The 27430-nt window shown below is 44.0% G+C and overlaps 1 protein-coding gene across 4 annotated transcripts in view; it reads right to left on the bottom strand.

Moving 5' to 3' along the window:
* VTI1A (vesicle transport through interaction with t-SNAREs 1A) overlaps positions 1–27430 on the bottom strand; it is a 357179-nt gene that overhangs the window by 40069 nt on the left and 289680 nt on the right. The window contains exon 9 of one of the 4 annotated variants that reach the window (XM_049103577.1): positions 9239–9537. The exons of the other annotated variants lie outside the window; for them this stretch is intronic. Coding sequence (XP_048959534.1) covers positions 9477–9537 — 61 coding nt within the window. The 3' untranslated portion in view covers positions 9239–9476. Of the gene's footprint in view, positions 1–9238; positions 9538–27430 lie in introns of those variants that run through there. 4 annotated transcript variants of the gene reach the window in all.

Below are 27430 nucleotides of genomic sequence, written 5' to 3'. Positions count from 1 at the left end.
AGCCTATAGGAAATGTGGAGAAAAGGGGCAGAGAACCAAGTGTTACCTGTGGCTACGAAAAGGTAAACTGTTTCATAGCTCAGGACTTCTGCCTCCTTTACTCAGATCAGTGTGGTTTTGTAAATATCAGCCATATTTTAGGGCATGATTCTCAAAATGTGTTTCAGGGGCCTCTTCACGGGTTCCATGAAGTCAAAACCATTTTTGTAGTAATACTAAGACGTTATTTGCTGTCTCTGCATTCCTTCTCTCAGGAGTGTACAGAGGAGTTTTCTAGAGGTTCCACATCACAGCAGATTGAATGCAGAAGCACCTATGAGACTCCAGCTGTCCTCCATTAAGCCAGACATTAAAGAGATTTTCAATAACATAAAACAATGCCCCCTTCTCCCTAATTTTGTTTTAGAAAATAGTTATTTTTCATAAAAAATTGTGTTCATATGTGATCAGTTGATTATCAAGATTTAAAAATGACTTGGTAAATACTTAAATTTTTGTTTGAATTTTTAATATAAAAAATATTAAAATCTTAAAAAAAAAAAAAAAGGGCAGCCCGGGTGGCTCAGCGGTTTAGCGCCGCCTTCAGCCCAGGGCCTGATCCTGGAGCCCCGGGATCGAGTCCCACGTCGGGCTCCCTGCACGGAGCCTGCTTCTCTCTCTGCCTGTGTCTCTGCCTCTCTCTCTGTGTGTCTCTCATGAATAAATAAATAAAATCTTAAAAAAAAAATATTGAAGCAACCCATACAAAGAAGGACTTTTTTGGGGCTCTCAATAATTTTTAAGAGTGTAAAAGTGTCCTGAGACTTAAAAGTTTGAGACCTGCTGTTCTATGGGGAAGCTGAGGGGAGGGATTTGGGCACTTTATTTATAGAATCCATCAGTCTGGACACCGAAAGATAATTGATAGGGCATAAGTGAGAGCCACTGAGGGCCATGGACACTTACAAAGATATGCAGAATTAGTTCATTGGAGAGGGTTAGGAAAATCCTGAGGATGTCGGTACTAGATCAGACCTCAAAACGCAGGTTGGGGGCACACCGGCCCAGTGGTCTGTTTATCCCAGCTCTCAAAATTGTGCAAGTGCACTGTGGTAGCAAATACTTTAGCACTTTAAGCAAAGCAGTTCAAGAGAACAGTAAATTACCTAAAGTTAGTGACTTATAATGACATATTTCACCCATTGCTGAAATATTGATAAGTGGAAGAGAATGTGGCAAGGCAGAAAAATGTGGATCAGGTTATGCTAAAAGACAAGAGAAGGCAGCCTCTAAAGAGTGGAAGATGGCACAATATGAGGTTGAGAATGTGAGCCCTGCAGCCAGACTGCCTGGGTCTGATCCTGGCTTTCTGCCACTCTTGAGCTGTGTAAGCCTGGACAAAGTCCTTACCTCTTTGGGCTTCAGGATGCTACCAATACCTATCATATTGGGTTGTAGTAAGGATTAAGTGAGATAAGCCATAAAAAGGGATTAGGCCATAGTGACCACTATAAAAGTAAAGAGTTGATATTATTTCCATAATCATTATCTTGTGTATGTGTGTGTGCGTGTTTTGTCTTTTTTAGATTTTCTTTTTAAATTTATGTTAGAGAGAGAGTGCGGGTGGGTGGGGAAGAGCAGAGGGAGAGAGAATCTCAAGCAGACTCCCTGTTAAACGCAGAGCCCAATGCAGGGCTCAATCTCACGACTCTGTTATCGTGACCTGAGTCGGATCAAGAGTTGGATGCTTGAACCGACTCAGCCATCGAGGTACCCCTGTCTTGTATAGTTTCAAGGGAAGGTCTTGGGATCCCTGGGTGGTGCAGCGGTTTGGCGCCTGCCTTTGGCCCAGGGCGCGATCCTGGAGACCCGGGATCGAATCCCACGTTGGGCTCCCGGTGCATGGAGCCTACTTCTCCCTCTGCCTGTGTCTCTGCCTCTCTCTCTCTCTATGTGACTATCATAAATAAATAAAAATTAAAAAAAAAAAAAGATTCAAGGGAAGGTCTTATAAACCAGAGCTGCCTTTGTCGGGGAGGGGGTGCGTCCATGGTCATTGTGCTGACAAAACCTTTCAGGAAAGTGGCAGCCTCTGGGAAGGCACTTGGGGCACCCTAGTGAGTTTCTCATGCCCATCTACCACACTCATGGACCTCTGCCCCTGTTCCTTACCTCTCCCACCACTCCTGAGTCTTACTTAGCTATCCCACTGGCACGTGTGGGAAAACATTAATGGCCATGCTTACATTCAGGGCCGCAGAGGTCCTTCTCTGTGTAAGTTTACAGTGGAAAACAAGGGAAAGACTAAATTCCAAAGCCAACAGGGGCCAAGGGATCTGCCTACATCTTGGGTTTTGCCATGATGTGAAAACACATGGCTTCAGAGTGTAACATGAACAGCCCTGAGATCTCTCCAGGGTGGAATCTATGTTTTCAGCTATGCAGAAATACTTACAACGAACCTTTAAAAAAGTCAGTGGGAGGGTGTGTTAAATGAAAATCAAGATAACCTTTCTCAGGCATGCTTTCCCTATAAACTCCAAAATCTTGCCTTTTGGAGGAGACGAAGAGTTGGAGAAACGCCTTAGAACAGGAAGCGTCTATTTTTCTGCAACCTCACTTGAGTTGGGCGCTCTTGGGAAGGGGAGGTTTGCCATTTGTAGACAAGAATGAAGTCTTTTGTGAACAGCCTAAGTACACCACTGACTTGCTTTAAAAAGTGTCAAAGGCTATTTTCAGAGAACATGTGGTTCGCTGTGCCAAGCTGAAACGTTGACTTCTCGCCCGATTTAGCATTAAAACATTAGAACTTACAATTAAGACGCCTCTGTTTACGCCAAATGAGTTTGTCAACAGGCTGCAAATATACTTCTGTTATCATAATGAAACCAAGAAATGGGCGGGGGCGGGGTCTCCCTGCTGCAAGGCCATGCTGAAAAGCACTTCAGAACACTGAAATTTGAGCTGCCCTATCCTATAGGCAACTTCTTTTCCCCAAGAGCCAAGAGCCGGATGCTGGGTGTAGCTACGTTAGTGCATAATAGGTTTATTCTCATTCACAAAATAGTAATTACTTTATGGTTCCAAAGTAAAACTAGTGCAAGAAATACACCGGCAGATTTGCTACAGATGTGGTCTCTGACACGTACACACTATTAATCACACGGTAAGATTTGAACATTATAAAGTACAAGGCGGACAACCATTAAGTTCAAGGTCTGGACTGATAAAAAAGAGAGAGAGAGGAGAAAAAGGATTTGCATGCCCACGTCTGCCATTGCATTTGAACATATCGCCTTAAAAGATATCATTTATCTCTTTCCCCGACTTTGCCCCATTTTATTTCAAGGTTGGTCTGCCTTTTGTTTGGCTCCTTTCACTCGGACCCAGATGACAGGTCTCGGGAAAAGTGCAGCCCTTCGGCGGTCCGGCTCGCTCACCGGCCTGGGACAGGAATGTGCTTGTTTGGCATTTGCTCAGGAGAACCAAGACTCCCCGGACACCAGGGCCCGGGGGAGCGGGGCGCACGTGCGGGCCGGCCCGGCACCCCAGCCCCTGCAGGCCTTTGTCACCACCTGCCGCAAGGGTTAGGGTGGCCACGGTAATTATGCCAAGGCCATGCATTACTCTGACAAAGTAATCCATCAAATAATTTCTCACAATTTCAATTCACCCTTCGAATTTTCCTTACCTCCAAAGCCAGCTGGATATTATATTACTGAAGCTGTTGAAAGGGTGGAACACTAGCCATGGAGCCAAAGGCCACGGCAACTATGCGATGCATAAATTTTTATTGTTTGCTCAGTATTGAAATCTCATTAGGGTCCATAATTCATCTGAACACCGTGAACATTTACATCTGTGGATCATGAGAACTTAGAAGGAATGTACACCTTTGGCTAACTTGTTTTTAGAGGAGGCAGTGTGTGTGTGTGTGTGTGCGCGCACGAGCGTGTGTGCGTGCACATATACTCATATGTTTTTAGTCCTTGAACAGCTGTGGTTTAAATATCCCTTACTCAAACCAATTTCCAACCTGAATTTAAATATCCCAAAGTTGTTTTCATTTGGCAGCTTTTAGACAAAGACTCAGTTCTCCTCGAGTCCAGCTTAATCAATGTTGGAAAATCCTACTCATTGCACATGGGCCTTAATACAGCTCTGCTGTGTTAATTACATCAGAATTATCCCAAAGATTACACGCCTTTCATTCGATGTATTTGTGTTTTTGTCTTCACTTAACTGTGGCTTCAAAATCCACTCGAGAGAGAAAATATAATCATGACTGTTTGTGGGTTCTAAGGATGTTCAGATTTGTGCCCACATTTTTTTTTGGGGGGGGATGCATGTCTACTTATGGATCTTTCCTACCAAGTTCAACCCTTTGATCTGGCAGGTTTTTCATTTACAAGGCTCTTAGCAGCTCCATGAACACCATATTTTGAAGGTGACAATCACAGAATCACAGAGTCAGAATTGGAAGGGCAAGGGGCCTTCAGGGCCATCGAGCCAGGCCAGTCCCTCTCCTGAGCCACGACAACACCCCTGACAAGTGGTCCTTCAGGAATGCATTCATTTTTGGAATGAACTATGGCAGCAGCTGAAAGGCTCTTAGCAAACACTCCCTAGCAGTTCAGGGCAGAGATGAAGAATACTGTGTCCGATGAGAAGTCCAGAGGGAATTTAGGTAGACCAAATGTAATTACCCAGACTGGCATCTGGCAAGGGCGCCAGCTTTCACAGCCCCACCATAATTCCAGCTGATGGCAGTGACACCTTCTGATGAGAGCCTTGTCCGCTGCAAGCTGCTCTTTAGCAGGACTTCACTAATACGCTGTGACGGGAAAAATCGGATACAGATGTTTTCACTCAGAAGGTTTTGGAAATGCTAAAGTCCTATCTTCTCCTCAAGGAGAAAGGGCATGCACTTCCACTCAGGAAAAAAAGCCAAAGGGCCTTCACACAGGGGCCAGCCTGATCCAGGCCTCAGTGCAACCTCCTTTTCCGGGGGCTCTCCAAGTCCGCGCTAGGCTCACTGTCCCACCCTCAGGGGGCTTTGGCAGACTCAGCGCTCAACTGCCTACAGCTGGTGAAGTGGCCCTGGCCACACAGGGATGGGAAGGCCCGGGAGCGGGGCGACTGGAAGTGATGTGGCTCACGTGCAGTGCACATGTCTGTCTACTCTGGGGCGAAAGGCAAGCCCTGGGTCTGGAGATGCAGTGATGAGCAAAATCAAACAGGTGCCTGCCTTCATGGAGCTTACAGACTTTATACCAAAGCAGCCACACTCACCCAGTATATTGTGTCAAACTGTAAGTAGCACAAAACTGGGCAGTGCTACAAAAGGAGAAGACTCAAACTTCTGAGAGGCTCACGTCACTTGGGATTTCTAGGAAAGCAGATGCTGAAATGGAGTTAGGAGTGAAAAAAGTTTATCGAATGGTAACACCTGTGGAAGATAGGTGGGGAAGGAAGCAAGACTGGGAGATGGGGGGAGAGGCTCCATCATGCAGATCTGACACCAATGATAGCAAAGGAGAACATCACATCACATGCAGATGTGACCATTTCCACCAACCCAGAAGAGCTCTGGGGGTAAAGCCGACTCCATTCCATTAGAGGAAGTCCACGGTGGGCCTAAATACCTTGGACCTGGGGCCTCCACTGTGCTCAGTCCGTGGCTGGGGGGCTGCCTAGAAAGAGGCTGCCTCAGTTCTGATGATGAGCTGGGTACCTGCAAGTGCGAACTCCTCAAGCGAGCGCATTCTTGGAAGCTGGCTGCCTGCACTCTTATGGCTGCCATGGGATGGAGCTCATCTAGGGGCCCGGAGAGGGCTTCCCTAAGGCAGCAATGATGCTGACTTGAGAACTTTATAATGCACTGGGTTAATAAGAAGGGGAGGAAGAGGGTGTACATGGGAAAACGACTCCAGGCAGGGGCACAGCATGTGCAAAGGTCCTTTATCTGGAGTGGCATCTGATGGGACCAAGAGAAGGCAGTGTGTCCAGGGAGGAGAAGGATGGAAGGAGGTGAGAGCCCAGGGGGAGGCAGAGATCATATCGTGCTGGCCTCGTGGATCATCATCATAAGGATTTGGTTTTCTATTTGCAAAGCGGCTCTGAGGAAGTTACTAATTTTACTGACATTTGGTTTCCTAATCTGTAAAATGGGAACAATGATATATGCTTTGTAAAGTTAATGTGAGAAATCGAGTGAGATTATACATATTGAGCTTTTAATCTAGTACCTGGTACACAGAAACACTTGGGAAATGTTGGGTATTACAGAAAACATAACTGGAAATGCCTTTTGAAAGAAGGCAAAGGAGAAATATGGACTTACTTTTGTATTTTATTTTCAAAGGTTTGAAAGTTTTATTCTGAAATAATGTGCATGCATTTGAACAAACTATGAGCTAAATCACTCAATTTCCTCTCCACCAAAAGCATGGTGTTACCTCAACCCTCAATTAATGGAATTCCAGGCATACAAATAAGCTTAGAATTAAACAATTACCACTGGCAATTCAGAGATGGATAAGTAATAAATAGCTTGTAACAGAAAACAAGTCCATGAGAAATCCAAAGAACAGGGGAGCTTTTAGGTGGAAATAGCACATTATAAATGAGGATGTGGCTACATAGAGTATGACAGCTCCTCTACAACAGTAATATTGAAAATATAGATATCTTCTCCAATCTCACCTGTTTATGGGAGTTATCCTTCAGATATCTATTTTCAGATGATTCCAGACCATAACATGCAGGAAATGAAATCACAAAGTGATGAAAGATGAATGCTGGCTGTAGTTGCTGAGGCCGACTTGATTGTCACAGAAAATTTTTTCCTAGATGGTCATTTTTTTTTTTTAAGTATTTGAGCATGTGCTAACAGACTAAGGAATATTCTCTAAATTCATGTCCAGATGATCTGAACCGGCTAAAAATAAGTCGAGCCCCTACACTATTGGCCTTGAATGTATATGAGTTTGGAATAAGCTGCCTGATGGGGCGAGAAGGGGACAATCTCTTAAGGAGATGCATTTACCATAGACTTGTTTTCCTGGGTGGCCGTTAGCAAAAGCACCGGTCATTTCACGACTGTAATGCCCCTGCCATGCCTGTTGCTGTGTCAAAATCCGCCTCCCCTTAAAACATAAATCCCTGCAGCCGCTGTTTTATGAACTCACACATGACTCCCTTTGACTTCTTGGCATCTAGCAAATACGCAAAGCTATCATTCTCCTCTGTTTATCCCCTGGTATATTCCGCCTGAGATGATTCTGACTACCGCTGACACTTAGAGGAGTGAATGGCAGTGAAAATATCTGGCCTCCACTCACGGAAACCTTGAGATGAGATGCTGGGTTAGTCTCATGCAAAAGAACTGCAAGTGTGCGTGTTCTTTGGTGATTTCCCTCTTTCCCCTGTTTAAGCGGTGATAAAGCAAACGTGAGGTTTCCACAGCCACCCAAACAAAAACATCTTCTTTGAAAATTTGAAAGTATTCCACACATCAACTTAGATTATCATTTCCCCCACCCCAAGCTCCTGAACTTCTCTTGCATATTTCTTTCCTGTGCCAAAGCTTATCAACTCTGAGGTCATCTTGATTTGTCAAAAACTGCTTGGATCACAGGGTTGAGCCTAAGCAGATTGGACAGGAATTTCTTCATTCAGACCGAGAAAAGTCTGATGAGAAAGTTACTTATGTCTCCCAGCGGAGGAAGGAGTGGCCCACCTTTTCTCCTAGGTTGTGTGTCAGTATTGACTAAACTTTCAAAACAAATTTTTTTTTTTCAGAGGGACTGCTACCCGATGGAATTACTCCATGCTCTGAACCTTTCATTACAGTGAGTCATACTGCAAGTAATTTTTAAAAACCCTCCCTAGTTTTCTTTTTTGCTATAGATTTGCCAAGAATTCTTTCAGTAAAATAGGAGTTAACGGGGGAAAAATACCCAACCACCCTTTTAGTTCTCTACAGAATAATTAAATCTGTTTAAAAATATAAGATATGATGGCAATAGGAGATTCTGTGCAAGACTTGTACTCAGTGTAGCCTGGGTCACACGAGGGTTTGTGGTTATTTGTGGGTAACTGGTTCACACAGCCACGTGTGACAAGCTGGGTCTTGGGAGGTTGGGAGACCCGTTAGTGCTGGCCACCTCTGGGAACCTGTCCCATGACTTTCCAGTCCTCCCTGGACAGAAATGGGTTTTCTACCACGGGGATGGCAAGGAGTCTTCCAGAGGCAAAAGACAGGCACTGATGTGGACTTCGATTTTGCTTTCTGTAATTTAAAACCCAGTCAGCCGTATGAAAATGGTTTTTAAAATCAAGTAGGGGCAGCCTGGGTGGCTCAGCGGTTTAGCGCCGCCTTCAGCCCAGGGCGTGATCCTGGAGAGACCCAGGATCGAGTCCCACGTCGGGCTCCCTGCATGGAGCCTGCTTCTCCCTCTGCCTGTGTCTCTGCCTCTCTCTCTGAGTGTCTCTCATGAATAAATAAATAAAATCTTTAAAAAAAAATTAAATCAAGTGCAACTCGAGATTTGGAAGCAAGAAAGTGACAATTATGTGACTTCTGCGGAGGTGACAGTAGCTCCTGCCTAGATGGTGAATGTTGAGCGTATGGTGGGGTGTGAGAGGCCATATCACCCCACCCAAACGGCCGGCCGGATGGACGGATGCGCGACAGACAGCAGCCGTGAGAGAACCTGTCCCCTCCTAAGCACCCTGTTTCCGGGACACACGCAGAACAGGCCCTCCCGTGCTAGCCCAGGACCCGCGTAGGCGCTCCTTTGCACCAGCCCTGCCTCTGAGCTCCCCGAGGTTGCAGCAGATGTTAAAAACTCAAGTTGAAACCTTTAAGCTGTAATGAAGGAGTTCACAGGGTTCATAATCCCAGGACCCCACCCCGATTCTCCAGCGATCCCGCTGAAATCTTTCAAACGGTCCTCAGCACTAACACGGTGCATGCAGCGCGTGTTGAACACGCCGATCTGCCCATGATTACCCTCGGCTGCTGTAAAACAATCTCACTCCTCGAGTGAATGCAGGCTGCAGCAACAATGGTGTTATTGACTTGTTGCTCCGGCTCTATTTAGTTATTACCCTCGGGGCCACAATCAATAGACTTTGCACCAAGTCAGCCTAATAAATCCCAGGCTCTCACTGGAGGTTTGCCAGGAACGGCAAGAAAATCTATGGCAGGGAAACTCTTAGAGTGCAAAGAGAGAAAGCTGCACTGACAGCTGTATAAATTAATTAACAAGGAACTGTTTATTCTTCTAAAAGATCAGATTGCACATTTATCATCATTGAAGAAGTCACAGATAGACTATCACGAAATTATCTGGTAATATAAAAAACTCCCACAAATTTGGATGAGCACACAAAAGAGAGACCTGTATTCTATGGCAAGTTGTTTCCGTCTTTATCATATTTTCATCTCCTCGGCTTGTAAATTTGCTTTCTTTGCACTAGTTCTGGTCAGCCTATCGTTTCCGGCTCACTTGGACAAACGCAGTCAGCCTTGATAATTCTTTAAGCTTGTAGCTGAAACAGTCAACACAATAAAAATAACATGTTGATCATTAACATTGTTGTGCTCTGGGGTTTGGTTTTTTTTTTTTTTTTCTTCCTTTTTTGTTTTTCCCCCTGCTGTCAGGAATTTGAATCTGGCTTGTAACGCAACAGTGGAGGGAAAAATGCTTTAGGTGATACAAACACTAAGAGGTCACGGAAGTAAATGCCAGGTTATTTCAGATCATCGTAAAAGAGTTCTAGAGCAGTTCTCCTTACTTCATAAGCAAATGGTGTGAAGATTCAGTGGCAAGGATCCAGGATTCTGCTGCTTTAAGACACTTTGAACTGAGCTTGGGCCAGCCTAGTTACGAGACGATCTTCTTCCATAGATTGAAAGCAAATGTAAGCGATCAATGGGGCCCTTGGAGCTTATTTGCTACCGCAGTAGTACCTTCTAGAATCCTTACAGAAAACTTTCCTTTTCCCAATTCTGTCTATGCTATTACAGAACCCGTAGCTTGACAGAAAAAAAAAAAAAAAAGTCTTTTTAAATGCTGAGCGATTTTAGTTTTTAAATTCAAGGGTGAGAGTGTTAGAAATGGTCTTTAAACAGAATCACAACGTCCAACCTCAAATATCACTCAGCAGATTGGCCAACGTTTGGTGAAAGTCTATTAGCTACAAGGCACTGAAGCAGCCATTGACTGGCTGTGACACAGGCATCATTGTTCCCAGGCGTGGAAAGCTTATTTCATTGCTTCGGTCTAGCCTGGGATATGTCAGCCCTACTGCATGTTAACACACTCCTGTGAACACAAAAGGGCACAGCAGCCCCCTCAAACACGTACCCTTTAACTTGACAGGTCCTCAGGAGATGGGGGGGGGGGCGACATGCGCACACATGAAACCCGTTTTATTGTGGGACTGCTAATTGTGTTGTCCCAATAATTTATTGCCTCTTATAAATGGTTTCCAGGTAATAAGAGTTAATTGACTCAAGAGACTTTCATCCATTGCAATTATCTCCTAATATCGTCCATTAGGCTCATGTACTTTCTATTAATCAGGTCAAATGTATCACCTGAATAGATGCATTAAAAAAAAAAGTGGTGGAACTTGAAGTCATCATCCCAAACTTATTTCTAAATATGCTCACAAAAAGTTGTTCATCCTCAGATGAGTGGAGTACCCTCCACACAATCTGGCCTTGAGCTTGGAAAGTGGGTAGAACCACAGGCCTCCAAAGCACACCTGCTTTACTCCTACCTCATTCTTCACGAGAAGCCCAAGGTTCAGAAGGGGAAGTGGTGGTTCTGGGGAGCCCTTGCATGGTCAGTGGCAGAGGCAGGCCTGGGTCATAGATTCTCACCATCTTTTTCTTACATTCTCCAGTTTTGACTGAGAGAGAATATAAGTATGAGAATAACCCGTTGCCAAACAGAGATGCAGGGGAGTGTCTCCTAGCCCATGTGCCTCTGCTTCAACCTATTTCTGCTTCCCTCTCCCCAGGAAAATAGCTCCTGAGCTATGCTCCCGTGCCCTCAGCTCCAGACCTGAACACCCAGCCTCTTTTTGTGATGCCCTCTCTGATACGCTCCACATCGAAATATTTCAACGCCAGGTTCCATGGCCTTAGGGCCCAAGGGCATGTGCACCAGGTCCCTAGCTCTGTTGCTACTCATGGCCTTGCCTCAGCCAAGTCATTCCTTGTCTCTGAGATTTAGTTGTTTTCTTTTCCCAAGTGAGGGAGTTGGACAGAAGATATCTAAGATTTCTTATCAGCTCTAACATCCTAGGATTCATGCCAAAGGCCACTCATGGGTTTTCATGCCTTGTCATGTCTGCATAGCTCTTCCGACTGCTCCCAGTGTCTTCATGTCCACTAGCTTTCTGCTGCTTGCCCCAGGTAAGATAGTAGATTCTGGTAATGACACTATGCCTTAACCCATGGGCAAGACACTGCTGGAAGGAATTTCAAGCCCAGGGGGGAAAAAATCTCAATTCACACTCTGAAGATCCCTCTTGGTCCTTTCTTTACAATATGCAGGCTATGCCAGATGGGCTGCCACTAGATCTTACAGCTGCAAGTTTTCTTTCTAAGTGACTGTCTCTTGCCAGGCACTGGGGGCATTACTTGCAACAGTGAGATAGGTTGAGCCCTGGGCACCTTCCAAGCATATCTTCTGCCAAGTTGAGGTGTGTCTACGCATCATTCTTTTCTTTTTGTTTCTTTTTTTATAAATATTTTATTTGTTTATTTGAGAGAGAGCGTGCACATGAGTGGGAGGAGGAGCAGAAGGGGAAGGAGAGGGACAAGCAGACTCCATGCTGAGCATGGACCCCAATCCAGGGCTCAATCCCAGGACCCCAAGATCATGGCCTGAGCCGAAACCAAGAGTTAGACGCTCAATCGATTGAGCCACCCTGGTGCCCCAGCATCATTCTCTTTCAGTGGTTAATGCTGTGGGTAGAGGAATGGGGCTGGCACTGGATAGTTTGTTGGGTGAGTTTGTGCCTCTGGAATTTGCTACTGTATGGGGTTCTAAGGTTCTGGCCTTGATGATCTGAAGTAGGAAACACATAGTTAGCTTTTAGCTTGATCGATGGTGAAAAAGAGAAGAATATGATGACAGTGAGCAAACATCCTTTGTGCAGAAACTAGATACCAGGTACTGTGGGCTTTTCCATACATAACTGTTTTCTTTAACTCATTCAATAATATTGGAAGCTGGGCAGCCCAGGTGCCTCAGTGGTTTAGTGCCACCTTTGGCCCAGGGCCTGATCCTGGAGACCCGGGACTGAGTCCCACATTGGGCTCCCTGCGTGGACCCTGCTTCTCTCTCTGCCTGTGTCTCTGCCTCTTTCTCTGTCTCTCATGAATAAATAAATAAAATCTTAAAAAAAAAACCCAATAATATTGGAAGCTTTATATCATTATTCCACTTTAGACATGAGAAAACTAAGGCTCAGAGAGGTTAAGTGACTTGTCTAAGGTCACAAATGTAGCCAAGAATCAGCTCTTAGTCTTTTGACAGAAAGGTCAGAAAGGTCAGTTCTCTTTCTGTAACACCCTACTTCTGCCTCAAAGGCCTGGAGATGGTAAGAGATAATAAGTATGAGTTAAGGTGATTAAATCACTACCTCATTGGTTATTTTTATATCCAATTAATAGGCTCACTTTATGAGCTATAGAGATATATTCTATGGTTTGCAGCCTAGAACTTCTGAGATGAAGTGGCTCTCCTGTTGTGAAAGTTGACTCTGCCCATCCTGCTCTGATTGGCCAGTGGACTTCCAAGGTAGACTGGGTTGAGGCGTGTCTTAGTGGATGACCACATCGTCCCACAGTTCTTTTTCTTCCTTCACAAACACAGTTGTATAACTGGACATCCATATGCAAAAAAAGAAAGTAGGACCCTTACCTCACACCATATACAAACAATTCAAAAGTGAATCAAAGACCTACATGCAAAGCCAAAACTATAAAACTCTTAGAAGAAAACACAGAAGTAAATCTTTGTGACCTTGGATTTAGCAATAGATTCTTGGATAGGATACCAAAACCAAAAAGAAATAGACTATACTTCATCAAAATGAAATACTTTTGTGCTTCAAAGGACACTATCAGGAAAGTAAAAAGAGAATGGGAGAAAATATTTATAAATCATATAGTTGATAAGCGACTTCTATCTAGCCTTACGAAGAACTCTTACCACTCACTGATTGATTTTGAAAAGCAATTTCAAAATGGGGAAAGAATGTGAGTAGACATTTTTCTAAAGAAAATATGCAAATAACCAATAAACACATGGCAAGATCAATAGTCATCAGGGAAATGCAAATCCAAACCACAATGAGATACCACTTCATACTCATGAGTACAGCTAGAATAAAAAAGTCAGATAATAATAAGTGTTGGTGAGGATAAGGAGAAATCAAACCTTCTTATGCTGTTGTGGGAATATAAAATAGTACAGCTGCTTTGGAAAATAGTTTGGCAGGTCCTCAAAAAGTTAAAACTGGAATTACCCTTTGACTCAGCATTCTGCTCCTAGGTCTGTACCCTAGAGAAATGAAAACATATGTGCGCACAAAAACTCGTACATGAACGTTCGTAGCAGCATTATTCAGAATAGTCCCAAAGTGGAAAAAACTCCAATGCCCATCATCTGATGACCGGATAAACAAAATGTTATTCCGCCATTAAAAAGAATGACCTACTGACACAGGCTACAGCATGGCTGGAGCTTGAAAACATGCTGAGTGAAAGAAGCCAGTCCCAAAGTATCATTGAAGATATGATTCCATTTCTATGAAATGTCCAGAATAGTCCTTAGAGAAAAGAGGTTAGTGGTTGCTAAGGGCTGGGGAACAGTGACACTGGGGAGTGCTGGCTAAATGTGAAGGGGCTTCCTTACAAGGTGATAAAATTGCGCTGATGGTTGCACATATCTGTAATGTACAAAAAGCCACTGAATCACGTATTTTAAAAGGGCGAATTGTGGGGTATGTGAATTATGTCTGAAAAAACTCCCTGAAACAACCCCAAACTTGACTATACCTTAGGAACTGCTCTTGTGGTGCAGCACCTTTGCTGTGTAGCAGCCAAATCCTACCCCACATGCCTTACCGGCTCCGACGGTCTGCCCCACTTGGGCAGGTGTGCTGCTCATTTCAAAAGTGCCTTGTCCATTCACCCTCTGAGGACAGAGAGAAGGAGCTCTGTGCCAGGCCCTATGGGAAGTGCTGTGCAGAGGTTACATCATCTTACAACTGCTCCCCACGATAGGTACTATTCCTAGCTCCACTTAAACATGGGGAAACTGGAGTAGGTAACCTTATCCAAGGTCACACAGCTAGTGAGTGGCAGCAACTGGATCTGAACTCGAGTGCATCTGACTCCAGAATTGGGCACATGGGAGTCTTGGCTATGTATGAACATGTGCCATTGTCCTGGTGGTGGTAGTGGGGGTTATGAGTGCACTTACAGAAGCCCCCCCCCCCCTTCCCTTTGCAGCCTGGGGGATCTTGAAGGCTTCTCCATTCTAATTTGCCCAAAGTGCTTCCTGGGAGAGCCAGAAACGTCTTTCGAGAGAAGTCCTATCCATCCTGTTTATTTCTAAAACAAGTTATTTAAAACCGGAGGGGGTTCGTTTTCCCCTGCAGCAGTTATAGCTGACACTTTGAACCCATCTTTACACGTATTTGTTTCTGAAAACCAGTTTGTTTGTGGTTAGGAAAAAACATACTCATTGAATTTTAAGGAGTTATTTCTATAAACATGTGGCAGAAGTAGGATGTTACGAGATTTAATGATGGAATTAATTTTCTTTTTAACAAACATTTGGAGTTAATTACTCCTGTTCATGAGGCTGCATCTTTTAGCCAAATTTTTGTTTTCATGTCAAACTAGAAGACTCACTACACAAGTTAACACTTTGATGCAGTGTGCCCACCTCTGCCATTAACTTATGGTGTGATTGTAGGCCAGTCACTTGCCTCCGTGGGTGCCAGCACCCTGCTGGAGTCCAACAACTGTGGAGTATCATTGTCAAACACGTAACATGAGTGGGTTAGATCAGATCAGAGGTTGCCAACTGGCAGCCTGTGGCCAGATCCCACCTGCCAGATGTGTTGGTTTGGCCTGCTCAGTTTTTAATTAAAAAAAATTTTTTTTCTTTTCTTGCCAATATTTGCAAATGGGGAGATTTGTAATCTAGAATTCAGGCATTCTGGAAAACCCAGAAGACTGGCCTCAGTAGACCCACTTTCCCCCACTGCAGTGGTGGAATGGATCTTAAGAAGCCTTTTTGGTGGGGGGCACATATGCACTGGTTTCCTCATCACTTCCTGGCTTGTTTTACTCACCTATGATACCCACCTGGTACCTATGGGCACTAGTTATACTGCCTCTGAACTGGATCCTTCCTTTGGTTCCTACCTTCTCTCTCAGGCTATGCTGTAAGCTTTGTAGGGTTCCAACAGGAAGGTAAAAATGAAGTGAGACACCAGGACCTCGCTATATGCTTTTCTAAATACCATGCAGAGTAATGGGACACAGAGATTGGTGCCCATAGCCCAAGGCAAGAAAAGCCCTAGTGGATACCACTTTGGCCCTCATCCTTGACACCACACCTACAGCCAGAACCTCACGAGACACCTGAAGGGCTTTTGGCTCTAACCACCCCTCTCCCTTGCCCGGGCCCTCCAGCTCTTGGACGGGCGTGCACCCATGCATAAACCAGGAGGCTGCTGTTGGCAAGTCTAGCTCACTAAAGAGGAGAAGACAGGGAAATTCCATGGTTTCATCTAACATTCCAAATGGACTTAAATTCCAAGTCAACTCATTTCCTTCCTTATGAGAACTGGAGACAAACAGGTCCTGCAATTTAACCAACAAAGCCTTTCTTGACACCGTCGGAGGAAGCGTGGGTCTTTCCGTGCACACAGAGGCCTTGCTTCCCAGGCACCCCGTAATGAGGCCCCCACGAGGGTCGCACCCCGCACGGACACAAGGCAGGGCCTGCGTCTGTATTCTCAAGTCAGCAGGGCGGCGGGGGCTGATTTGGATTTTCTTCTGACTGGTGGATCTAATTAATTGCAAATTTCAGCTCTCCCTACTTCACACAGAAATGATTTGGAGTGTGAATGTTACTTCTCTTTTCTGGCCCTCCTTGTTTTTTCTTTTAAGAAATGAATAATTGTCAGTCCTAAAAGGCCAGAATTACTTCCTAAAGTGATTTTTTTTTAACTTCTTATTTTGAAATAATTCCAAACTTAACAGGAAAGTTGCAAGAACAATAAAATGAGCTCCTATGCACTTCACCGAGATTTACTGATTGTTATTATTTTGCCCCATAAGCTTTTCCATTCTCTCTCTCTGCATAAATGCATATTTCATTGGGGACCACTGGAGAGTCAGCTGCAGACCACCATACCCTTCTGTTACCAGACACATTTACCCACATCAGGAAATTTGCCAGTGGTATCAGACTCACACTGAATCGGCAGCCTGCATTCTAATCCTGCCACCTGTCCCCATAATGTCCTTTATGGCTCCCCTGCCACCCTCACCCCTGCCCTAGGACTCAGTCTAGGGTCACTCACTGCCTCTAAGCTGTCTAGTTTTCAGGTCCCTTTGACCTCCTTTAATCTGAAATCCTAAATGTGGTTTTAAAGATGTGGCACCAGAGAACCAGAACACACAGAGGAAGGCGGTGGGAACAAGCAAGAAAAAGAAAAAAAAAACCTCCCCAAATGTCATGGCAAATCGGTCAGTGGGGGAATCCCGGGTGGTCCCTTAGGCTTCAGCAGTTTCTCCAGGAAGTGCATTATTTGCTTACAGTCGACAAGGAAGACTTGTGGAGTTCAGAGTCTTCCATTTTGGTCTTGTGCTTTCCTCCAGAGACAACTGCCATGTCCTGCTCTAATCGCCCTAAAGCCTCTCCAGAAAGAGCTCTGTGGAGCCTAATTACATTGCCAGGGTGGTAGAGGAACTTCCCCCCAGCCTTGTGTCTCACAAAGCATCTAAATCACGCCATTATACCACAACAATGGATTCTCACACTCGTCAGGCAATTTGTTTTAATTATGTAAATCACTTCATTCTCTTTTCAAATATCTGCAGGGAGCTGCAAGCCGCTGCAGGTCAAAATAGGATGTGGAATAGGTGGGGTAGGGACAGAGAGGGGCTGAGGGAGGCCTGGCTTGGTCCTGATGGTCCCTTATCATATGGTGTTGGGGTGCAGGGGGAGAGTGGGGGCACTAAAGTCCCAGAAAAGGTACCAAGATGCAAGGATGAAGTAATGTGGAGTCAGCCCTCGGTGACAAAAGCACACGGCACAGAGCATGGTGATATATTTTATTGGCACCTCTGGGGAGAGCAGGACCCCAACAGGTGCCGTGTCCTTGTCCTGCCACACACTCTGAAGCTGCCCCATGCACTACTGCTGAGCCAGGTTCAATAAAAAGAGAATCAGGAGTCACCCAAACACCAAGTTCACCTCTCCAAGGTCAGCCTCCAAGGTCACCCTCTCCAGCCTATTGATAAGACTGGGTCCTGGGAAGGGGCTGAGTGTCTAGAACATTCTAGATTTCACACCATCTAACCACGTTTTGGATGGAGTTAGTGTTTTAAGTAAGTAGGTTAAATGTCCCCTGGATCTGCAAGCAATTTTTAAAATTATTATTATTTTTTTATCGTAACTAAGAAGATTGGGAGAATACAGAGAGCCAGAGGAAAAGAAGGAGGGGAAGAAGGAAGGAAGAGAGGGAGGAGGGCAGGCAGTCAGGCTCCTTTAGTTGAATACCTCGAAACAAATGTATTTAACATTATAGGATATTTGCTTCCATTGTTCCAGCAAACTCCACACTGTCATTATTAGTTTATGCCTCCCTGTTCTCAGGACTAGGACAAATATATTTTGTATAACACACTAGAAAGGTTTCTCTATTGTGCTTTTAATCTGACAGCTTGTACTTCATACTCAGCACTTCCTTCCTTTGAGGCCTGGAGCCTGCGGTTAAGGTCTGCTGCCCCCAGGTGAAGAAAGGACTTGGGAGGCAGGAGAACCAAATGGTTAAGAGTATGGGTTCTGTGGTCAGATCATCCGGATTCAAATCCCCAAATCATGTCTTATTACTTGTATGATCTTTGGGCCTTGGTTTTACCACCTGGAACACGACATGATAAAAGTTCTTACCCCAAATGTTGGTGTGAGAATTAAAATGAGATGATTCCTATAAAGAGTTTAGCACAGTACCCGGCGTATAGTACCACTCAGTACATCTTCGCTACTACTACTACTATTATTATTACAACATGGTTTGAAAAGTCAGTATTAAGCCACAGATTAAGAAGCTGATAGATTTCCCTTCTCAAGAATAAAAGTTCAAATGGCTAAGAAATTAGTAGCTTAAAAGCTCTGTTTAAGGGCATGTAATACATATGGAGCAAGACCTAACACACACCTGAATGCAGCGCTGCTACTCCTTTCTCACTGAACCACAACTGGTGTGAATCTTGTCCTGTTGCCTTTTTCTCTATGGCTTCCAAAAAAGAAATCTTTGGCTTCCACCTCATTCAATGTAACTGCCACTAAACCAGGCTCATAGCACCTCGACATACTTATACCTACTTAGAATATCTATACGATCTCAGGTCTCTTTTCCCTTATGGAACAGGTTAATGAAGAAGCATACGGGACATATTTTGCAGGACCTTTTATTAGAAAGCTACCCCTACCCTCTTCTTTATGACAGCAATCACGGGAGAGGTTCGAGCACTCTTTGTTAGTCTGAAGCAGCTATTTTTCTCTCTTCTTTTGAAGGGCACTAACACTTTCTTCTTTCCAATGGGAATTTGGATCCTGGTTTTCCTCCTGTTAATTTGATGGCAAGGGTTTCCTCTTCAGGTGAGGCTGCCTGGAGCAACCAGCAGGTAAGAATCAGATACAAGCCGCTTCCAGAAACAGCCTCTTTCTAACTATTAGGTCTAAAATTGTATTTGAACCTAAGTTTATGAACCAGCTTTTAATGGAATTTAGTAAGGCTTAGAAACAGAAATGTCAAGTAACTGTAATAAGACTGTTTATCTTTGAAAGCACCAGTTTTTCATTCTTTATGGTCATTTACACCCTTGGTATGTTGCTTATAGTCAATCTTCTAAAAAAATATTTTATTTATTTATTCATGAGAGACAGAGAGAGAGAGAGAGAGGCAGTAGGAAGAGGGAGAAGCAGACTCCCTGCGGGGAGCCCAATGCAGGTCTTGATCCCAGGACCCTGGGATCATGACCTGAGCCAAAGGCAGACGCTCAACCACTGAGCTACCCAGGGTCCCTCAAGTACTGCTTCACCAGGAAATCTGCCTTGGTCTCCCTGTTCAGGAGAAATCTCTAGACCAGAGGTTCTCCATAAGTGCTATCTAGACCAGCGTCATCAGCACAACCTGGGGTCTCCTTAGAAATGCAAATTCCAGGCTCACCTCAAACCTACTGAATCAGAAACTCTGGGGTTAGGGTCCAGCAATCTATGCTTTTTACAAGCCCTCCAGGTGGTACGGATGCCTGCTGGAGTCTGAGAATCACTTGCTGATAGAGTTCTGTTGCACTTTGAAGCTCTCCTTCATGGCATCCATGACAATTACACTCTCATATCTGGGTGATTATGTGGCTAACGTCTGTTTCCCCACTGAACTCAGGGCCGGGACTGTGTCATTCTTGCCCACCATTGTTTCCCCAGGACCAAGCAGTGCTCAGCACATAGCAGGTGCTCAGTTAAGTATTTTTCAATCAACTAACAAAATATGCAGAGGTTACCTTTAAAAGGACAAATATTATAATAGAAGATATGGGTTAAAGACATAAACAGGTACTTTTAAAAAGAAATGAAAGTGGCAAGTATTTTAACATGCTCAATCTCAACGACTAAGTGGAGAAACTGGTAAGCAGTGTGACACCATTTCCTCCATACCTACTAGGCTAGTGAAGGTGAAAAGTGAATTATGACACCAGCCAGGACAGGGGAATAATCGTTGTTGTGGGCATGTGCATTTGTGCAGCTTTTCTCAGCCACAGTTTGCCATCATTTTGAAAACCGAAAATGACCCAACAACGCCACCCTTAGTTGTGAACTCTAAGTAGGTATTAGAAAATGTGCGCATAGATATACAGATGTAGAGGAGTGTACACTGTAACCCTGTAAATAACCATAATTTTGAAATAATGCAAATGTTCCTCAATAGGCATTTGTACAAGCAAATTGCAGTGCCCTTAAAACTCCAAATGCCATGCAGCTGATAAAAAGGATGATGCTGAGATGAATAATTGATGTGGAACAATGATCATAATATTTAGTAAAAAACAAAAGCTCAATGAAAAGTTGGTATCTATATAAGTACGTATCCCGAGAAAAATGTCTAGACGTATATTCAGCAAAAGGTTTTCTTTTTTTTTTTAAATATTTTTTTTTAAATTTTATTTATTTATGATAGTCACATAGAGAGAGAGAGAGACAGGCATAGACACAGACAGAGGGAGAAGCAGGCTCCATGCACCGGGAGCCCGATGTGGGATTCGATCCCGGGTCTCCAGGATCACACCCTGGGCCAAAGGCAGGCGCCAAACCGCTGCGCCACCCAGGGATCCCAGCAAAAGGTTTTCAACAATGTGATGAAAAGTCATCTTTATGTTTCTTATAATTTTCTAATATTTTAAATACATTACTCTATATAATATAAAAACTTAAAATAGAACATTTTAAACACCAAGTTCAGCTTAAGCAAAATTAACTAGGAAGATAAAGCAGTTCTGTAAAAACAGAACTAGGTAATTCTCAAAATATGACTCTTTTGCACTATTCACGGTTCTGGATTAGCCATGCCACAAGCCTCCTCCATTCCTACAATCAGAGTTGCCTACAGCTGGCTACGATGATCAACACATCAGGTACTAGAGGTACTGATTGGGATTAAGTAGCTGGTGATTGACAGCACACATGCACAGAGTCCAAGAATTTCTGGCACAGAAGAGGAAACATCCCTAGCCTTAACTAAGAATTCCTGATGGTGCCATATCCCTGGAGGCTGAGTACCATCCCCAGCACTGCATCATGGGCATCTATGGGGAACCTCTAAGTAACTCCCAACAATGCTGGAGACGCGGTTACTGACAGACATGGCTGCAGCATTTACACATTCCCTTTCTTTCTTTCTTTCTTTCTTTCTTTCTTTCTTTTTAAGACCTTATTTATTTATTCATGAGAGACACAGAGAGACAGGCAGCGATATAGGCAGAGGGAGAAGCAGGTCCCATACAGGGAGCCTGATGTGGGACTTGATCCCACGACCCTGGGATCACGCTCTGAACCAAGGGCAGATGGTACACAACTGCTGAGCCAGCCAGGTGTCCCTACACATCTTTCCTTCTGTCTTTCCCTTTTTCTTTCCCTTGAACCATACACAGTCTTTTTTTTTTTTTTAAGATTTTATTTATTTATTTGAGAGAAAGTGAGCGGGAGGGAGAGGGAGAGAGAATCTGAAGCAGACTTCATGCTGAGTGCAGAGCCTGATGCAGGGCTCAATCTCAGGATCATGAGATCATGACCTGAGCCAAGACCAGAAGCTGGATGCTCAACCGACAGAGCCACCCAGGTGCCCCAAACCATACACATTCTTGGCATGCTGTTTCCCAGAAAGGGTTCTATGACATGGACGAAATGAATGGACAGTGAGATGGTTACAAAAGCCATGCACAGATGTCTGATTGGCACCCAGTTCATGACATGTTCTTGGGTATCATACAACAGTAGGTGGCGAGAAAAGTGAGGATGGAAGTCAAAGGCAGAAACTCAATCATCCTGTAGCATATATATATTTTTAAAGATTTTATTTATTCATGAGAGATGGAGAGAGAGAGAGAGAGAGGCAGAGGGAGAAGCAGGCTCCATGCAAGGAGCCCGATGCGGGACTCGATCCCGAGTCTCCAGGATCATGCCCTGGGCCGAAGGCAGCGCTAAACTGTTGAGCCAACCAGGCTGCCCTCTTGTAGCACACTTTGATACAACAACATCTGAGAGCTATTTTGAGAGGTTTCAGGATAAAATAGGTTCTAAAGAAAGAGAACTTAATATAATGCCTCCAACTCCCAAACATGGGACTGTAAAGTCCCATAACCAGGGAAGCAGTGTCCTAACTACCACCAGAACATTAAGTTCACTTAGTGAAGTTACAAAGCAGAGTAACATTGCTCTTAGTACAAACACGCAGGAAAAATAGCAAGAACTCTGCAGGTGGAGCGCGTATAATTATGCTTGGACGTGAGACTTGCAGCAAAGGCCAGTGTTGTATTTCAAGTCGACCAAGAGGCCACATGCTCAGCCATTCATTCTCTACTAACCAAAGTGGCACCGCTAATGGGTTTTGGAGTCCCATGCCAAGTGGTAGGCACCGTCTGGGTACAGAGTTTTCAGTGCCTGAGGACAGCAGTGGAGGCTACATAGAACGTCCTCCAGTTGTGACTCCTAATTCTTTTTTTTTTAAACTAGCCTTCCCCCAGATCTTTTGGTTGTGAGGAGCTGGATCAGTGATATTTTAATGTCTCGATCCATCACACATGTGTGAGATGTGGTCCTGAAGCTTCAGGGATACTGCTGTCCAGGCTCGGCACATCATCAATTCTGGGAGGGGCCGGCAGTGCAAAGCAGCCCCATTTTCAAGTAAAAATGTTCATTTTCAGTCAGTGATAGCTTCATATTCATCAACTCTTCCCCAAGTAGATATTAATGAGAAATTTGTATATTGAGGAACTAATGATTGCATATCCTTTGCATAATTACAATGACCTGAAAGTGCTTTCAAAATGCCAAATTAGCTGACTAAAATTTGTCCCGCTTAAGTTATAAATCCTAATTCAAATCTCCTGCCCAAATATGCTTGCAGAACCTCACTATATTTAAAGATGGATTTAGAGAGCTCAAAAAGCACTCAGTGCTTAATACGGGCCAAAGTCATTTCAAATTCACTTTAAGAAGCCTTCTCTGTGGCTCCCATTCCAATCTGTAGGAACCTCCCTTTGTCTTCCTGTTTCTGGATTGTTATCTGCTTTCCATTTCAGAAAATTAAAAAAAAAAAAAAAAAAAAAAAAAAAGGAAAGCTTTCAGTCTAATTTTGTCTAACTTCACTCCTGATTTCACTTTCTTGTTCTTTTTTCCCCCTACCATTTACACCTTGCGGCCATGGAGGTGCATGTGGGAACACTGGCTGCAGTATGATGGGCTCAAGCACACCCCGTGAGTGGAGTCACAGCGAGTGTGCCCACAGCCCTTCGAGCCAGATGGAAGACCAACAGCATCCATACCAGTGGTTGGCTACTGCCTTGCTAAAATCACATAACTCAGCTGGCACAAGGACTTTCTGATCCGTTTTATTTACTAGAGACTTTAAATAGCATCTACTAAGTCAAACTATAATGTACCTAGTGCAACATACTGTCAAAGAACAGCCATTTAACTTTCTGGGGGAGGAAGGCATAATACTGTACAGGGCTGGAGTAAATCAATTCATTGTAAAAAGAATTTATTGAGATCACAGAGTAGACACCCAGAAAATAAAGTAAGATAGTTTCTTATTGGGCAGCCCACGTGGCTCAGCGGTTTAGTGCTACCTTCAGTCCAGGGTGTGATTCTGGAGACGCAGGATCGAGTCCCGCATCGGGCTCCCTGCATGGAGCCTGCTTCTCCCTCTGCCAGTGTCTCTGCCTCTCTCTCTCTCTGGTCTCTCATGAGTAAATAAATAAAATTGTGAAAAAAAAAAAAAAGCACATCTCTGCTAAAAAAAAGATAGAAAAATAAATAAATAAAAAAATAAAAAAAGATAGTTTCTTATAACATGAATGAAACTATCACATGTGTACATACATATATATTTAGAGATATATACATAGTACATCTAATATATTTAATTCACATATATATTTAATTCATATATAAATATATATATGGAGAGAGAGAAAAAGAGGGAGAGGAGGAGAAGGAGGGAGGGAAGGAGGAAGGGAGAGGCCAACTATCAACGGTAATAAATACACAACAGAATCAACAATTTCAAGACTCAATTGTGTAGGATCGAACTTATTTTTCTAGCTTATAGGATTAAAACTGGATTTCAACCTAGAGGTAACACATTGCATTGACATTAAGAATAATGTCAGGCTGTGTAAATATTTTTTTAAAAGAATACATGGCATTATTAGCCAGAGTAAGACATAACTGTTATGTTTAAGGAAAGAAAGCCTTTATTTGTTCCCTATACAATCATAACTCAATCAACCAAACAAGGCCCGCCCCCCCCCCCCCCACCTCAAGCCACCATTATAATGGCAGTTTTGTGTAAGCTCCTTGTTTGTACAAAAGCCTGACGATATAGTCTTGAGGGGTAATCCTAAAGCTGTTAGACTGAAATTAAAACAAATCTTACCGGTAGATCTGGGTTTTAAAAAGACAGCTCTGTTTAAGAGGGCCATGCTGATTATACCAGAAGATAAGCTCCACACAATCTAAGGGTGATCACTTGAGCAAACATGGGCATGGCATTGTAATTTTCTAGTTTTTCGCCCTACAGAAGAGCAAAGATCTCACAATCACTTTGTTTAAAAAAAAAAAAGAGAAGCAGATTTCTCAAGACTTGCAGTCATGGCATGCATAAGCCTGAGCAAGAAATTGACTTTATCTTGTTCTTTGACTTTAAAAAGAAAGAAAGAAAAATTAATGCTCACATGTAAAACTGGGTCACCTATCACTAAAGCAGAGCCAGACTGACAAGGAAGGACATTATCTCCTATTTCTGCATTCTTAAATCAAATGGGAACTTAATCACTATTATGGATCAACAAACCTTTGGATTGTTTCCAACTTTTTGGTTTTTCTTAAAATAAAATCTCCTATCTGTTCCCACTCCAACTCATGCATACCAGTCATCAACATGCCACAAGTGTCCTGTATTGTGATCGTCTCAGCACCACCTTTTGAGATTTTATTTTTTAAAAGATTTTATTTATTCATTCATAAGAGAGAGAGAGAGAGGGGGAGAGAGAGAGGCAGAGACACAGGCAGAGGGAGAAGCAGGCTCCATGCAGGGAGCCTGACGTGGGACTCGATCCTGGGACTCCAGGATCACGCCCTGGGCTGAAGGCAGCGCTAAACCGCTGAGCCACCTGGGCTGCCTGAGATTTTAAATAGAACTATTAAAAACCACAAAGCATTGGGGTGCCTGAGTGGTTCAGTCAGTTAAGTGTCCGACTCTTGGTTTCTGCTCAGGTCATTATCTCAGGGTCCTGGGATCAAGCCCTGAGTCAGGCTCTGTGCTCAGTGTGGAGTCTGCTTGAGATTCTCTCTCTAGGCTCTTCCACCCACTTGTGTGTGTGCCTGTGCATGTGGGCTCTCAATCTCTCAAATAAGCAAATCTTAAAAAAAAAAAAAAGAAAAAGAAAAAACAAAAACAAAAACTGCACAGCAAATATTTCTCCCTCCCTAGATTCTACTTCTTCATGTGGACTTCTATGGATTTTTCCTTTTTATATCTTCATTATCCCTCTTTATTTCTGCCTCTTTTCAACCCAGCCTTAGAAGGTTCCAGTATTTTTTGTGCTGCTTTCTATATTCCACCTCTCAAAACTGCATTTTTGTTTTGCTTGAGTACAGCATCCACATTCAGTCACCAAGCACTTTGAGAATACCTGGAGTAGGGTAGACCCTGGCAATGCACCCCGAGTCTTCTGACCTGGGCAGCACTGGTGTTGGAACAGTGAGGAAACGGGGTGCCATTAGTGGCAATAGGGAGTTTAGGGGTGGCGACAGGTGGGAGCTTCCGTGGGAGTAGAGAAGCATGAAGTTCCTTTGAATCTGCTTCTTGAACCAATAAAACAAAATTCCTTCATACTTTGTGTAGGTGTTATGGTTGACTGGGAGGATGCCCTGAATTCAAATGGCTCTTTGCAAGCTTGAGACGGGAGAAAAGAAGCCTTTTTGAGAAGTGTTTTGCAGTTGAACTGTGTCCGTTGTCTGTTTCCAACAAAAATACTTTCTAACACAGTGTCACTAAATGTTGGTTCAGCAGTGCATGTGAACGAACTTAATACACTAGGGAAAACAAGAAATGGATTTTATTAAGTTTATTAGCAGCTAAAAACACGATACTTCAACAGTGGGAGGAAAGTGATCCACCCACACAATTTGAGAGGAATGAACATTTGGCTTTAACTACAGCTAATATGTGAAACCTAAAACCTAGTTTTCCATCTAAAGACCTTTGGGGTCCATTTTTACACTACCTTGATCAAACCAGGAATTAAAGTTCAAGCTGGCTCCCCCAGTCCTGGAGGGTACTGGTGTTTCTCCAGTCACACCTCTTCACGTCAGCATTTCCTCAGGCTTATCTTTCCCTCCCACCTTAGCTTAACTTGGCTCCCAACCAAGGATGCATTTCTACCAATCAGTGGCCACGGCTCCCCTCTCGTGCCAGGAGGCCTAGGGAAGCAGAGTAGGCACTGGCGGAAGGCATGGTAGGGGTCACGGCAAGAGCCTTGCAGGGTCACTGAGCTCTGAGGCCACTCTGCAAAACAGAGTCTCAGTCAAGACAAAAAGCTAAGGAGGGAGGCCTACATGCTGCTCATGTTCTAAAGAATGGCACACGTGGACAATAAGAGCAGCTACCAGACATGCCTGGGAAACTGATCTTGGGTTGGGCTCAGCGCTTCTGTCTTAGGTCTTCATTTAATCCTCACAAACCCTCTTGGAGGGATGTCTTATCACCATCTTCTTTTGACAGGTGAGGGAACAGGCTCAGTGAGCAAAGTGACTTGCCCAAGGCCACACAGTGGGGACTGGTGGGGCCCAGGTCTGTCCTGAGCCCTTGTGCTTGACTACTGGGTGCCCAGCATCACGACCGCGGCCTGCACTTGCTCTTGTGTCTTTGGATCTTGGACCCCCTGTGCTGGAATCACTTTGATGCCTGTTTCCAAAATTCAGGTTCCTGGGCTCTACCCCACAGGTTTGGATCTCACAGGTCTGGAATGGGGTCCAGGAATCTTTTAAACTTGCATCCCAGGTGATTCTGAAGCAGATAAATATTTATGGATTACTGAACTATAGGTGTAGTGTAGACGTGGGTGATGGAGGCTGCCAGGACTGAGCTGATGGGAAAAAGAGGTGCTCCTTACAGATGCTCAGGAGAAAATGCAAGCTGGGGTTTTGAGATAATCCACACTAATACAGGACTCTAAAAAACTGGACCACCCTGCCTTCCCTATGAGCCTTCCTGTCGGGCTAAGCTCCCCAGTGAGCAACTTGTTCTCCAGATTTATTCAGTGTGGGTCCCCTACTTTGTATTGTGTAGTCTTCCTTTATTTTATCGGTGGTTATTGCATAAATAC

This window comes from Canis lupus, chromosome 28 (assembly GCF_003254725.2).
Source record: "Canis lupus dingo isolate Sandy chromosome 28, ASM325472v2, whole genome shotgun sequence".
NCBI classification, from domain to species: Eukaryota; Metazoa; Chordata; class Mammalia; order Carnivora; family Canidae; genus Canis; species Canis lupus.
This window is presented reverse-complemented; position numbering and strand designations above follow the sequence as displayed.